Source organism: Coregonus clupeaformis, chromosome 17 (genome assembly GCF_020615455.1).
Source record: "Coregonus clupeaformis isolate EN_2021a chromosome 17, ASM2061545v1, whole genome shotgun sequence".
NCBI lineage: Eukaryota > Metazoa > Chordata > Actinopteri > Salmoniformes > Salmonidae > Coregonus > Coregonus clupeaformis.
The window spans coordinates 28,083,535-28,100,354 of NC_059208.1; the positions used below are offsets into that span (position 1 = coordinate 28,083,535).

General features: G+C 45.0%; 1 protein-coding gene across 3 annotated transcripts in view; it reads left to right on the forward strand.

Annotated features, from left to right (window-relative positions):
• Nucleotides 1–16,820, forward strand: part of LOC121543293 (anoctamin-10) — a 50,968-nt gene that overhangs the window by 14,412 nt on the left and 19,736 nt on the right. For all 3 annotated transcript variants that reach the window (XM_045226265.1, XM_045226264.1, XM_041853051.2), the window contains exons 9-11: nucleotides 46–228; nucleotides 669–860; nucleotides 1,106–1,234. In XM_045226265.1, the coding sequence (XP_045082200.1) occupies nucleotides 46–228; nucleotides 669–860; nucleotides 1,106–1,234 (504 nt within the window). The remainder of the gene's footprint in view (nucleotides 1–45; nucleotides 229–668; nucleotides 861–1,105; nucleotides 1,235–16,820) is intronic.

A 16,820-nucleotide genomic window follows, 5' to 3' on the forward strand; every position in this document is an offset into this window, starting at 1 on the left:
CTACTACTACTACTACTATCAATATCCTCTTCTATTGCCTTTCAGAGTCTGGCCACGCTGCTGATAACGTCTCAGATCCTGAACCAGATCATGGAGGCCTTCCTACCCTACTGGCTCCAGAGGAGGAGGAACAAGAAGGCCCATAAGAGAATGATTAAGACCATGGGAGACAGAGAGCTGCCCCTCTCTGAGCAGGTCAAGCTGGAGGCGGACATGAGCACCTACCTGGTGAGTTGGAGGAATGAATGTGTTACTAGGGAGGTTGTTATGAATATGAACGATACTGCAACGGACATAAAGGTGTCTTTACATTACATTTGAGTGATTTAGCAGACGCTCTCATCCAGAGCGATTTATAGGAGCAATTAGGGTTAATGCTTTGCTCAATGGCACATTGACAGATTTTTCACCTAGTCGGATCGGGGATTCGAACCAGCGACCTTTCGGTTACTGGCCCAACGCTCTTAACCACTAGGATAGCTGTCTTGACTGGTTACGCTGTTATGAGTGCCTTATGCACAGTATACCCCCATCAAGTGAAGTATTACTGCAGTGTTTAGACAAAGACATAGATGAAGGAAGAGTCCAGTGGCTGAAGTGGGTATTGTAATGCTCTAGTGTAGTCTAACCTCCATGTATTTGTATAAACTCTGTTGTATTCTATTAAGGGAACATTTGATGACTACCTAGAGCTGTTCCTGCTGTTTGGCTATGTCAGCCTGTTCTCCTGTGTCTACCCTCTGGCCGCGGTGCTGGTGGTGCTCAACAATGTCACAGAGGTCTACTCCGATGCCTTCAAGATGTGCAAGGTGTTCAAAAGACCCTTCTCTGAACCTGCAGCCAATATAGGGGTGTGGCAGGTAAGACTGACCTAATAGCTCTTTCTACTTTGTTTAGTTCACTATTGTACATTTTAGTTCAGAGATCAGTTCACTTTAGTGTGGTTGGTTGGTTGGTTGCTTGATTGACTTAATTTGATAACATTTTCTAGGATAAAAAAAGTTTGTCTGACCGATTCAGTTAATCACTCTGATGATTGTTTTGAATGGGGGTGGAAAGGGAGACCAGTCAGTGGGGAAAGTTCCTGTGTTTTCTTTTCTTCCAGCTTGCCTTTGAGGCCATGAGTGTGATCGCCGTGGCGACCAACTGTGCCTTGATTGGCATGTCCCCCCAAGTCAAGTCCTATTTCCCAGAGTCAGAGACACAGCTCATACTGTGGGTGGTGGGCTTTGAGGTACTGTACCATTTTCACACCTCTCACTATTCACACACACAATCTGACTAGACATGTACGAAATCATTTCCTACAAATGTAAATATCTTATTTCCCAGATTGTGTCTCAGTTTGGTGCTTCTTGCGCCTAAATAGAGTTGAAGCAGGCTGATCAGCAGAATAGAGTTGAAGCAGGCTACTCAGCAGAATAGAGTTGAAGCAGGCTACTCAGCAGAATAGAGTTGAAGCAGGCTGATCAGCAGAATAGAGTTGAAGCAGGCTGATCAGCAGAATAGAGTTGAAGCAGGCTACTCAGCAGAATAGAGTTGAAGCAGGCTACTCAGCAGAATAGAGTTGAAGCAGGCTACTCAGCAGAATAGAGTTGAAGCAGGCTGATCAGCAGAATAGAGTTGAAGCAGGCTGATCAGCAGAATAGAGTTGAAGCAGGCTGATCAGCAGAATAGAGTTGAAGCAGGCTGATCAGCAGATGGCGCCAGAGAGTCATAGAATGAGAGATCCATCTTTGCTGCTTTGGTAGCATGTGTGAAGATGATGATGACAGGGTGTTTATGTCCTGGCTATACTGTAGGTCTCCTCCACTGTGTCTTTGAGTGCCACTGTAAGCAGGGGAGAGTACAGAGGGTAGGCAAATAGATAGGACCTGTGTTAGTGGGGGAGATATGTGTGGATAATACACTGTTCCAGGTTCCAGCCCCAGAATAACTCCAGTCAGTCCACGTCTGTTAGGATCACAATTGGGGGAGCTCGTTGTGCAACATCCTCTGCATGCACCTCCAGCCCTCGAGAGAAAATGCTTAAAATAACTAAGAGAAAAAAGAGCAGAGGGGGGGCCTGAAGCAGAGGAGACGTAGTTCATTAGAATAGAATACATTTTTACATTTGAGTCATTTAGCAGACGCTCTTATCCAGAGCGATTTACAGTTAGTGAGTGCATAAATTTTTTTCATACTGGCCCCCCGTGGGAATCGAACCCACAACCCTGGCGTTGCAAGCGCCATGCTCTACCAACTGAGCTACAGGAGGCCTAATAGAAATGTATTTTATTTTATTAGTCCTTGGAGGCCATTCTAGTGTGGTTTATCACCTTGCTCAAACAACATTGTATTTTTACAGATTTTAAATGAGGTCATGTTGATTTGCTGGCTGCATGTTTGGTTGAATATTGTTTTTGCATTGGTCTACAGACCTGCCGCAGAGCAAGTAAACACGTTCCCTTAATACTAACTGAGTATGACAACCCCTTCACTGCGGTTCAAACATTTCATATTTGTGCACTATTTGTGTATTGATTTCCTGTCTTTGCACCAGCTAATACAGACCAGCACCAATACAGACAGAATCATGGACAGACAGACAGCAGTAAATACAACACACTTGCTCCTGCACATACTGTATGTCTCCAGCGCCCAGGGAGTTGCTCTGACCACTCTGTGGAGCCTGTATACTCTGTGCCTGGGCTCTGTGCTCGGCTGCTCGGGGCTTGATGTTGTGTGGTAATGTAATGCCTTGACCTCTAACCTCGGTGGCTCAGAGGCTGAAGTTGGCACGGTGGTGAGGTGAGCTGCTGCAGGGTGAATCAGGGCTTATTTTTTTTCTCTCTGCAGTCCACCTCACACTGTAGAACATGTGATGTCACACACACTGCCACGGTTAAACCTACAGCACGGGGGTTATCACACTGGATTTGTGTGTGTGTGTGTGTGCGTGCGTGCGAGCGTGCGAGATGAACCTACCTCACTAGCTTATTGTACATCCAGGCACATTTCACACTGCTGGAAGCAGCACATTTCCTGTAGATCTGTGGGCTGGCGTCTCCCTGCCAGATCATTCAGTCCATTACAGACTGGAGCAGCAGAATCTGCCCTGCTACTCAGCATGCAGGGACAGGGTACTGTTATGATTTAACTGGATAAGAACCCAAATGCAGACAAGTACACCAAGCCAGAGAAGTTTTAACAGGTTTATTTACAATGTTCAAAGTCCAGGTTTCCAAATATATGGGAAGCGCAAGTCCAGGTACAGGGAGGGTAACAGATCCAGATCAGGGCAGGTGTGGTACCGTAATGTCCTAGTGTCCGTGGTGAGTCCAAAAGAGAGGTCCGGTAATGGAGAGCAGGATGGTGGTGGCAGGAGTGAAGCGGAGGCAGGAGTCAGGTTCCAAATATCTGTGGCACAGGAGAAAAAGTAAATAGAACAGACCAAAAACACAAAGAGCAAAAATAACCAGGTTGAGTCGGCAGCGAGACTAACATGGTCGTCTTGACTATGATCTGACGATGAGTGGTAAGTTTGACCGGGTCTTAAAGGCTGAGGTGATATGGTGAATGAGCTGCAGCTGGAACCCTGACTCCCGCACACCAGACTTCACTCCTGCAATCAAGGACAGACAGAGGGGAGGGAGAGAGCAGAGAGAGCTACCTATCAGCAGTAGGCCTAACAGTACCCCCCTCTACGGACGCCACCTGGCGGCGGCCGGGGCTTATCGGGATGTAACCTATGAAACTCTCGGACCAGATCAGGATCCACAATGAAGCTCCTGGGCACCCAGGAACGTTCCTCGGGACCATAACCCTCCCAATCCACCAGGTACTGGAAACCACGACCTCGGCGGCGAACATCCAGAAGTCGCCGGACAGTGTAGACCGGACCCCCACCCACGATCTTGGGCGGAGGAGGGGGACGAGAGGGCGGGCACAAAGGGCTAACCGACACAGGCTTAATCTGGGAAACATGAAAGGTGGAATGAACCCGTAGGGAGGCAGGAAGCTGTAGCTTAACCGCGCAGGGGTTAACAATAGACAGTATCTTGAACGGTCCTATAAAACGAGGCGCCATCTTCTTAGACTCCACCTTCAATGGAAGGTCCCGTGACTTCAGCCATACCTCTTGACCAGGAGAGTAACCGGGAGCCTGGGACCGGTGACGGTTGGCTTGCCTCTGCATGTACGCCGAAGCTCGGGACAGAGCTACCCTGGCCTTCCTCCAGACCTTGAAGCAGCGGGCGCATGTGGGACTGCACCGAGGGTACCGCAAGTTCCCTCTCTTGGGAAGGGAACAGGGGAGGTTGATAACCCAGAGCACACAGAAAAGGAGACAAACCAGAGGAAGCGTTAGTCAAGGTGTTATGAGCATATTCCACCCAGGGGAGCATGGAGCTCCATGACCCAGGGTTAGACCCAGTGACACAGCGAAGAGCGGTCTCCATCTCCTGGTTCGCTCTCTCGGCTTGCCCGTTGGTCTGGGGGTGATATCCAGAGGACAGGCTGGATGTAATGCCCAAAGCTTTACAGAAAGCTTTCCACACCTGGGAGACAAACTGGGGACCCCTGTCAGAGACAATATCCGTGGGTAGACCATGAGAGCGGAACACATGTTCAACCAAAATATCAGCCGTCTCTCTGGCAGTGGGCAGTTTAGGTAGGGCCAAAAAATGAGCGAACTTAGAAAAACGATCAATCACCGTAAGAATGACAGTCTTACCAGATGAGGGGAAGTCCAGTGACAAAATCCATAGCGATATGCGACCAGGGCCGGCTGGGTATAGGTAGAGGTCGTAGATGACCAGCGCTGGCCTGGGTGGAGTTTTTACTTCGTGCACATACCGTACAAGCAGCAATGAAGGCTCGAGTGTCCGCCTCCATCGTGGCCCACCAGAACTTCCGTCGCACAAAGTCAAGGGGTCCGCGAAACTCCAGGGTGACAGGTAAGGGGAGACGAGTGAGCCCACTGAAGTACCTGGGAGCGAGCAGACTCAGGGACAAACATCCGGTTAGGAGGACCCCTCCCAGGGTCAGCTTGATGATGTTGAGCCTGTCTAACAATCCCCTCGATGTCACATGTGATGACTGCAATACTGCAGGTAGGAGGCAAAATGGGTTCAGGGTTACTACCAGTATCAACAGCCGAATGAACACGAGACAGGGCGTCAGGCTTGACGTTGCGTGACCCAGGACGGTAAGACAGAGAAAAATTGAATCTCCCAAAAAATAGTGCCCACCTGGCTTGACGGGGGTTGAGCTGCTTCGCTGACTGGAGGTAAGCCAGATTCTTATGATCCGTCCAAACGATGAAGGGTTGTTCCGCCCCCTCCAACCAATGTCGCCACTCCTCGAGAGCCAGCTTAACGGCGAGCAGTTCACGATTTCCAACATCATAATTCCTCTCTGCCTGAGAAAGTTTCCTTGAGAGAAAAGCACAGGGATGCAGTTTGTTATCTTCAGGAGAACGTTGTGACAACACTGCACCTACCCCAGTGTCGGATGCATCCACCTCCACGACAAACTGGCGGTCGGGGTCCGGCTGCATCAGAATGGGAGCCGAGGCGAAGCGATGTTTCAGTTCTTCGAACGCTGATTCGGCCCCTTCATTCCAAGCGAACGGTCGTGAGATGGAGGTGAGAGCGGTGAGTGGCGCCGCAATGCGGCTGTAGTCCTTGATGAACCTCCTATAGAAGTTCGCAAACCCCAGGAATCGTTGAAGTTGTTTGCGGGTAGAGGGAGCTGGCCAGTCCGTGACAGCAGAGATCTTAGCTGGGTCCATCCGCAGCTCCCCCTGAGCTATGATGTAACCCAAAAAAGAGGTCTCAGACACATGAAATTCACATTTCTCCATCTTCACAAACAGTTTGTTCTCCAACAACCTTTGCAACACCTGGCGCACATGCAGTTCATGTTCCTGGGAGGACTCTGAGAAAATCAAGATATCATCCAGATAGACAAAAACAAACCGATTCAACATGTCCCGAAGGACATCATTGACTAGTGCCTGAAAAACAGCAGGGGCATTAGACAACCCAAAAGGCATAACCCGATACTCAAAATGTCCCAAGGGTGTGTTGAAGGCAGTCTTCCATTCATCACCCTTACGAATGCGCACCAGGTGATACGATTTCGTAGATCCAGTTTCGTAAAGATGGTAGCACCATGAAGGAGGGGAAAAGCAGAATTAATCAAAGGCAGAGAATACTTGTTCTTAATGGTGATGTTGTTAAGTCCACGGTAATCAATACAGGGTCTGAGGGTCTTATCCTTCTTAGCAACAAAAAAGAATCCCGCTCCTACAGGTGACGAGGAAGGACGCATAATACCTGCCGCCAAGGAGTCCCGAATGTAGTTCTCCATAGCCTCCGTCTCCGGCCGGGAGAGATTGTACAGGCGACTGCTGGGGAGCGGGGCTCCTGGCTGGAGGTCAATGGCGCAGTCGTAAGGCCGGTGAGGAGGAAGAGAAGTAGCTCTGTGTTTGCAGAAAACGGATGCCAGGTCATGATACACGTCAGGAACAGCAGAAAGATCCATGGACTCCAGTGGAGGTTGAGGCACAGTACTGGCAGGAGTCTGAGCAGAACACAAACAATTCACATGACAAAATGTGCTCCATGAAACAATGCTACCTGTCACCCAATCAATGTGTGGATTGTGTTTTATGAGCCAGGGAATACCAAGGACCAGGGGAGTCTGTGGGCAGTCGATAATATGGAATTGAATGTTCTCCTGATGATTTCCCGACACTCTAAGACAAACAGGAACAGTCTGATGGGTAATGCGGGTCAACAATTGTCCATTTAGACCCTTAGCCTGCAGCGGACAGTCCATAGGAACAGTCTCCAAATCCATTTGTTGAGCCCACTCTCTATCCAAAAAGCTTTCGGGCACCAGAGTCAATCAGCGCACTAACAGAGAAATTCTGGGACTGCCACTGGAGGGATGCCTGGAGCAGAATGCGGGGAGAAGAGGAAGAATCCGCTGCTCGGCTCACCAAAACTTCTCCCATTAATGATGAGCCGGCCCTTTTCCCCGGACGAACTGGGCAGGAAGGAACGAAATGACCAGCTTCTCCACAATACAGGCAGACCCGAGCCTGAATACGACGCGTGCACGCTCCTCTGAGGACAACCGTGCACGACCCACCTCCATGGCTTCGGGTTCAGTGCTCCTCGTATCGACTCGGGAAGACACGGCCTCTCCGTAGGGACGATGCAGGGAGGAGTTTGTTGATGACAGACAGGTTGCTTGGAACTAACACTCCTCTCCCGGCGGCGCTCCCGAATCCGATTATCCAACCTGATAGTGAGTGAAATAAGATTATCCAGCGTTGGCGATTCATCATATGACACCAATTCATCTTTTAAGGTCTCAGACAAAGCATTGATGAACACTCCTTGTAATGCCTCGTCATTCCAACCACTCACTGCTGCTAAAGTCCGAAACTCCACTGCCATCTCCGCCACACTACGAGCCCCCTGCCGAAGAGAAAACAGCCGTTTCGCAGCCTCCTTGCCTCGTACGGGGTGGTCAAAAACCTTCCTCATCTCCGTGGTGAAGGCAACGTAAGCGTTGCAAATGTCCGACTGACTCTCCCAGACCGCGGATCCCCAGGCACGAGCGGAACCGCTAGTAGAGTTGATAAGGTAGGCAATACGGGCTCTTTCTGAGGCGTAGGTGAGGGGCTGTTGTTCAAACACTAACGAGCATTGAGTCAAAAATCGCCACAGGTTCCCATGTTCCCGTCATAGCGCTCTGGAGCAGGAACAAAAGGCTCTCTGATCTGGGCTGAAGGGGTAGTAAGGGCAGCTACTTGATTGGAGAGTAATTGAACCTGATTAAGCAGCACCTGACTGTCCTCAGCAATCGTTTTTAAACAGGGTATCATGTTGGCCAAGTAAAATGCCCTGATTGGCTATGGCAGTCCAAATTTGAGTGCACTCTGGGGTGGTATCCGAGCTACTGTCTGCTGGGTTCATGTTGGTCAGATCATACTGTTATGATTTAACTGGATAAGAACCCAAATGCAGACAAGTACACCAAGCCAGAGAAGTTTTAACAGGTTTATTTACAATGTTCAAAGTCCAGGTTTCCAAATATATGGGAAGCGCAAGTCCAGGTACAGGGAGGGTAACAGATCCAGATCAGGGCAGGTGTGGTACCGTAATGTCCTAGTGTCCGTGGTGAGTCCAAAAGAGACGTCCGGTAATGGAGAGCAGGATGGTGGTGGCAGGAGTGAAGCGGAGGCAGGAGTCAGGTTCCAAATATCTGTGGCACAGGAGAAAAAGTAAATAGAACAGACCAAAAACACAAAGAGCAAAAATAACCAGGTTGAGTCGGCAGCGAGACTAACATGGTCGTCTTGACTATGATCTGACGATGAGTGGTAAGTTTGACCGGGTCTTAAAGGCTGAGGTGATATGGTGAATGAGCTGCAGCTGGAACCCTGACTCCCGCACACCAGACTTCACTCCTGCAATCAAGGACAGACAGAGGGGAGGGAGAGAGCAGAGAGAGCTACCTATCAGCAGTAGGCCTAACAGGTACACACACACACACACACTGATCCTTTTCTGGATGCATTGTTTGTTTATGTATTCATTGAACGTAGTCAATACATAATCACCACAAAATATCTGCCAGAAACTATTTGAGAAATATTAATGAATCACTGATCCACATGATACACTGTGGCAGAGGCTATGAATATCTAGATTATATTCTATGAATATCTAGATTATATTCTATGAATATCTAGATTATATTGATAGATTCTAAATAAACAGAGTAAAAACTCACGGAAGAATAGTAAAGCTCAAACCAAGTTTATTCACCCAGCTACATAAGACAAGACATATTCACACAAGCACTGGTATTTAAACCCTCCTATGCTGAGTCTCTATCCTTACACATCTGGACAGCCAATACATCTCTGTTGCTAGACAGGACTGATGCCTGTTCTTTCTCACTTCATCTAACCTGACCTTGGCCCAAATTCCTCCCTAACTCACGGCTGTCCTGTTGACTTGTACCAGACTGTGGCCCTTATCCTTTCCATAGGATACCTGATGTCTAACAATAACATGTTCTGACAGAATGTAAACGTTCTTCATTCCCCTCTCTACCTCAGTGACATTATTAAGGATATTTCAAGTTCATAAGTCAGAACCCCATCACTATTCTATGAATATCTAGATTATATTCTATGAGTAGTGCTACAGAGACAGTCAATGTTGGCAGACATAAAGCCTGCATTCCAAATGGCACCCTATTCCATATACTGTACTTTGGGCCCTGGTCAAAAGTAGTGCACTATAGGGAATAGGGTGTCATAATAACCCAGCCAGTTTGTCACGAGAATTTCTATCTCTAATTAATCAAACTTAATGCTCTGAATAATTCCCAGAGGGTGTAAATTCTCTGGTTTAATCATGAATTAAACAAAGGTCCGCAACCAGCAAGAATAATCTGTATTTTTAATCATGGAGAGCTCTGGCGCCAAAAAACATACATACAGCTTTTATATCCCTTGACACACAAAGGCACTTTGCTCCGCCCACCTATAAACCGTTTCTTAGTCCCCTTCACCCTGGAATGCTTTCAACAGTTTCTAACTCCCCCCCTCTGTTAGTGGGTTGACACTACATTATAACTCTAACACCGTTCACACATTTATACTGTATTTGGGGTGAAATCCTTTAGTCATTATTCTTAAAATACAAATTAATCTATCAATCCACCCCTTTGACTAAATGTTTTCACATTCAGGATAAATGTATTTACAAGCATGATTAATCTCAGAGATTACGTCAGAACTAATAAACATTTCATCCAATGGCGGTCTTTCAGGGTCAAAATCCTCATCATCCACCAAGCCTGGAAGATCGTTTTTCACATTCCCCTGTTCAGAGTCCGGATTCGGTCCATCTCTCATCATTGTTGAGATACTGCATTTCACCAACGCCTTACTCACCAATCCTCGGACACAGGGAACAAGACAACAACCACATAATACAAGAATACCCATACAAACACTGACCGCCCCTAAGATGGTGGCTGCTATGGTTTTCCATTTACCAACCATTTCATCAAATCACCCTATCCACGATGTACTAACTTCTGAGTTCTCAGTTCATTCTTCACTTAGTGCAGTTAATTCTGCAAGAGCTCTGGTGACTGTCCCATCCAGTGTGGTGGTGTTAGGGATAAATGTGCAACAATGGCTTATCATTCTATAGACACCGGCCCTTTCTGCCTGATGGGATGGCGGATAATTGCTTGGAGATCCCCTTTACTGCATCTCTAGTCTGGTTAATAAATCGTTGTTGGTCGTAAAATATATAATTAATCCACTTCACAATTTTGTTTGTCACCCACCAAAAGAACGTGGTAGTAAACCCTTCCCCTAATTCTTTCATAGCTTGTTATCCATCCGATACCCCCCTTGGTATCCCAATCGCATCCATCTAAATAGGGCTATTCTCCTTCTTGTTAAAACTCCTCCTACGTCTGTTTAACCCTTTCCTTGGTTCCTGGTGACTAGTTCTAACTAGCTGAATCAGTAGAACCAGGGCGCACGTATCCAGCCACCCTTTTGGTATTCTCTGCCTTATACTGCCTTTACTGGCACACGCCCACCACACATCGGTTACAGGGGCTGTAAGGTTCATAATTCTCTCCTGTGCTTCTGAACTCAAGTCAATCACATTACTACTATCTGCAATTGATAATTGGTGATGTCTTTGTTTCTCTTTACCCCCCATCTGGATGTTCAGTCCCGCCCGGTCTCATATTCCCGTCCCCAAGTGTGTTTAAACACTTGAGTCTAGGAACAATCCGCCGTGGGGGCCAAACACAAATATAATGGGATTTTATAATCCCAAATTGCTTATTGACATGTACCCCACCCATTGGCTACGTCCCTAACCCTTATTCTGAATCTGACAGTCTGCCCTTCTCTGACTCCCATTTTGTAGGCCACTCGTTCTTGACGGTCAGTATGTCGGGTCGCTTCTCTTCTCTTTTACTTCTTAACAATGGTAAGGGCATAGCGTAATTGGTGGTGGATCTTGACATATCAAGACCATTGCCGAGACTATGATGCAGCTCAAGTTACCCCTATTCCCAAAAACCGCCAACCCTCTCCTGTCCTCAGTCTTTCTGCTTGGTATCACCCCATACTCACACCCTAAGAACACAGTGATGATAGGTCGGGGTAGGAGATCTTCGTTAACAGAGGTGATCCCCGGACCCTATTGGTCCAGTTCTTCTCTCTAACTCTGCGTGTGTTCAGTGGTGCTTGTATGTGTTCTTACCTTTTTGCAGTGGGTAACGTGGACCCAGGTTGCTCTTTCTGCTATTCTAATGGCAAAGGCAGTGACCAATATCACCTGATAGGGCCCTTCCCAACAGGCCTGCTTCCAGTCTTTCTTCTTTAGGGACTGGATGCTCACCAGTCACCTGGTTAGATAGAGTGGGTCACCTTCTCCTTTAGTTCACCTGTGGGGCACAAAACCTCTGACATACCGCTCACATCAGTATTCTCTTTCTAGACTGTATCAATTTTATTTATTTTTTAAAAGTATTTTGTCCTCTCCTTCGTATATTATTTAATCCTACCACTAGCCTCTTCCCCCCTCTTGACACATGGTTCTGCTCATGTGTCAATATTACCACCTACCTAAACAATCACTTAGGTAATATTGGTAATTTATCATCCAATTGCCATCCCTTATTTATTTTTGAGACTGTCCCTTGCTTCATTATTGCTCCTCCCACTTCCTTTGTCTTTTATGGCGGCTAAATTCGACTTTCATTCAGTTCAGAATCAATAGTAATCCAATCAATCAATCTCTTATCTTGTAAAAACACTCATGTTTAGTTCAAACTGTTCTACCCCGGCTCTCCCGGGCTTGACCTGAAGACTGATGGTTGGACATGACAGGTCCATACTTAAATCTTTCAAACCTAACACAAACCCCCCTTCATGCTGTAATCAATCAAGAAGATAGCAAAGGAGAGACAGGTTTTAGCCTGAACTCTGCTCAACCCTGGTGACGCTCCCTTCACAATGTTTGAAGAGAGACAAAAGACAGCCATGGATTGAAGTAAGAGCAAGCACTTCGACCCTAGATCACCTAAGTCTTCTGCCTAGCAACAAAGAATAAAAAAAACTCTATGTTCGTGATTAACCCAGTTATATCTAATAGCCCACTAAAAAAAACTCCCTCATCACCATATTTAAATCACAACCAATGTCATATATCCCTCTTTACTCTCTACCATTTGGGTAAAATCCCTGTTATATGTGGGAAAAGCTAAGACTGTTTGGGAAGTGAGCAACTTTTTTCTCTTCATAAATTGTTCTTCCTCCTCAGAGTTCCAAATTATTTTACCATGGGCTGCCATTGCCTTCCCATAGATAAGATCACTTAATTTACCAGTATGCAGTACATAATGGAGTACCCAAGCTTTACAGCAGTCTATCATTCCCAAAAATATTTCATATTTCTGGACAGCTAGTCCCTATCTTAAATGATCCTATCCAGCTTCCTATTATTACTATCTTCCTGATCTTATTACTAAATCAATGATCTAGGCAATAGCTGTTTCGCATTAGATTGTGCCTTCCTCTGATTACTGCAGCTCATTGTATTAATTTAGTTTCAAATACCAACTTGTTGTTTATTAAAGCATAATAAAAATGAAATGTAAGTGACAACATTTGATAATATCTCAACTTACTTCTATCCCGTAAAAGTAATCCAAGATTAGTACAATTGACTAGCAACAGGTATCTTTCATTCAGGGAAAGCTCTCTCCCTCTTCTGTTATTTAATGTTTCAAATCCTATTATTACCAAATTATAATCTTCTTCACACTTTTCACAGCACTATAAATTACCTTCAATTTGATAAAATAAACCATCCCAAAGTCCTCCTCTCATGCCCCCAGAACTACCAGTGTGGATGACCAATCAACACCAGAAAGTCAAAACAGATCCCAGAGGCCATTGAAATCACCCAACAAACCGTTCTATCCCACAGCATAGTAAACACCACCTATGAACTGTTGAAAATCCCCTAAATTCAACATAACAACCCTTTATAAACATCATGCTGGGTGTGTTGTTTTTTATTTGAAAAACAACAATCAAAGAAAGCCAGGCCCCACTTAATTTGGTAGCTCACTTTTACGACCTAAATACTGCCTAACTTCACTACTGCTCCCCCTAGCCCTGGGCAACATTCCAATGAGATAAACTAATCTCTTTCTCCTGGTTATACATTTTGTCAACCTTCAATTACCATCAGTAATCTAAAGATGGTAAGTACACACAAAACATGATACAGATATCCCCAGTCCTAACTCATCAATAATTGTTTGTATCAATCTAATTCCTCATAACTAATCTCACAATGATTATTGAACCCCTAAATCTGCTCCATGTGATCTCATCTCAAATGATCCAACACCATAGGAAAATCTGTCTCCCCTTCTATTGTTCCTTTCGCCCCTGTAAATGTCATATTTCATTCATTAGCCAACTCCGTGTAAGTAAGACATTATATTTTATCCCAGGCATCCCCTTAACATAATGCTATAGGAGACTTCCATCAATCCTGGAAGACACTATATAATACCACGTTTCATTAAGTTCACTACACCTTCTAATATAACCCCTTTCTATTAATTTAATCATTGCAACCTGTTACATTGATGTTTTAAAAATATAAACCTATTGTTTAATAACTTCATACTTATAACCAATGTTTATTCAATCCATCATCCTAATAGTAAAAACGATATCCCATTGTTCACGTAACGAAACCAAATTATCGTTTTAGAATTCACCACTTATTTTCATACACCACTGGTGTTACCCAACCTATACAATAAAGTAATAACCATTTGAATTTATCAAAGCACTTCCTTCCAGTCAAGTATTTAAACCTCTACTTGAAATCTTACAGCTCAATATAACTCGCTGGACTGTCTCTATTTTTTCCCGCTAACCCGAGCAATAAATTATTCTCCTTTGTCCTCAACTCAATTTTCACAGCTCTATCGCCATTTCAGTTCGCTATTCAATTTCTTTAACTGTTCTCTCTGATTCGACCCTAATTAATAAAACAAATACTTGATATCATTGATAAGCATACATTTAATGATATTCCTATCATCTGAACTATGTACTGTCTCTCACTCCACCCCCCCGCCGCTCCTTCCTACACAACGGGGGAGGCGCGGGGACCTGCCCTAATCATCTTCCTTCTTAGGAAATAAATGTCATTCGTACTTGTAACATATTTTCATAGACCTATCTAGAATACTTCTAAAGCTATCTAATTCAACTTTTAATAAATGTAAAAACTCTCTCTCCCTACACCCATTCCCTATTGAATAAGTGAGTCTTTCTATTTAACCCCAACCACGCTTCAAATCTTCCATTCAACATCAACAAACCAAATACTCAGTAGTATCCGGTTACCATTCATACCAGCCGTTGAATTCACTCATACACACAGATTTCACCTTATGCCATTGAAATGCCCAACAAAACATAATAGTTCAATGGAACCCTCTATTGGCTCTCTACTATTTATACATTACTTCTATAACCACATTAGTTATGGTCCGATTACCCATTAAACCTTATCACATAACCGTATCACATAATCAAACAACGGCACAACCTTAAACTCATATGGGGTGGCAGGTAGCCCAGTAACCAAGAGCACCGTGTCAGCAACCGAGAGGTCGCCGGTTCCAATCCCCGAGCCAACCAGGCGAAAAATCTGCCGATGTGCCCGCGAGCAAGGCACCCAACCCCAATTGCTCCTGCAAGTCGCTCTGGACAAGAGCGTCTGCCAAATGACCAAAAATGCAAATGTATTTCCTTTCTACTCTCCCTGAGCTCTGTAAGTTCTTTCTGTAAAACTTCCCGCTCTTTCTTACCTTTATTAGCCTCCCTACCCTCCCCCTCTTTCAACATTCCGGCTTGGCCGTCATATGGTGGGGGAGGGAGGGAGAGAGGGGGGGGAGAGAGAGAGAGGGAGGGAGAGGGAGGGAGAGAGAGAGAATACTGTTGTCATTGCCAAGTTGAATGTGTTTGTACATTTGCACAGATTATGTAATAGAATCGTTATAGTTAATGCATTTTGTGAGATGTTAACCAAACCTTTCATGCATTGTCCGTTAACAAAAGCACATACTATCTATACCTTTTTAAAACAACAAGGAGAAATCGGGAATAAATATTTATATTTTACCTTCCATCCTATTCCCAGATATAGCCTGTACTATTTAGGCTAGTAAAAACAATGTGTAGCTAAAAGCTCCATCTTGCACATCAACAGTTTTTGTTGTGTCACTTTCTCCATGAGGTTTATTTTAGGCAGGGAATCAGAGAGCCAATCCCATTAAAGGGGTTTTCAGATAATCAGATGAGAATCCAGCAGCAGGTTTGCCATGCCCCAGGCCCTGGGCACTGATGGGGGTTGGCATTCCCTGTACCAACCAATCTAATCCCTATATAGCAAGTGCACTAGGTTTGACAAGGGCCCATAGTGCTCTGGTCAAAAAGTAATGCACTATGTAGGGAATAGGGTGACATTTGGGACTCATCCTGTGTACCAACGTAATCCCTGAACCCTGCATCTAGTGTAGGGACATGGCTTTTACTCTGCTGTTTGATTTAAATATGTAAATGTATTTATCTCTATCAAACAGTGACACATTGTAGAAAATGTTACCTAAGCTCTCGTGTGTGCGTGTCAGGGTTTTCGTTATGAAAATGTGGCGCCGGACATTTGACCTGCAGCATTTTCATTTACCGGACATTAGAAATGTACCGGACCCATATGACCACCGTGGTCAGAATGACAGAAATCACATTTTGATTATGGTAATTCATTTTAACAGAACATGCAAGTCGAGGATGCAATGACGTGTGTCCTTAACGCGCACTTTGAAGACGTTAGAATAACTGTCCACATTTACTTTTTCTCAGCCAACAAGACAAGTGACGTACAGCAAAATTACTAGCCTATGCATAGGCGGAGCGTGAGTTTCAAGTTTGGGAAAGCAATGCACCTTTATAATACAGCATTCCATTCATCATCGCATTTGCAGATTTATGTAAAATAGCTTACTATTCCTAATTTGATGAGTAGATTGGATAGTCATAATTTAGGCTAATAATAGAACTCAATCACTGTTCGCAAAAAAATACCAGTTTAATGCATGGCTGAGCACGTATAGTGTTAAGCAGCGTTTCCCAAACTCGGTCCTGGGGACCACAAGGGGTGTACGTTTTGGTTTTTGCCCTAGCACTACACAGCTGATTCAAATAATGAACTCAACTTCAAGCTTTGATTATTTGAAGAAGCTGTGTAGTGCTAGGGCAAAAACCAAAACGTGCACTCTTTGGGGTCCCCAGGACCGAGTTAGGGAAACGTTGGTGTAGAGGCCTGAGCTGTAGGCTTTATCAGATACGTTTCATGCTAAAATATACTACACTTTGTATTACATTCTGTTAATGCATGTATTAATTACAGTCATTTACCATTCTCATTATTGGAGTGGAAATGTTATTTGCAGAGTTCACAACCTGCTACACTTGTGAGAAACAAGTTTTGTTTATTTCATAATCATTATGAGTTTTGTCAATATTTTCATTGTATTTTGTTCATCCTGATAACGTTCAGGGAGGCGCGCGTGCCTGAGCACACATAGAAGTAGGCCTACCTGGACTTCTGGGTGCAAGTGTAGAAAAGTGCCCATTTGGCAAGGTCTGATTGTCTTAACTCCCCACGTCCACCACT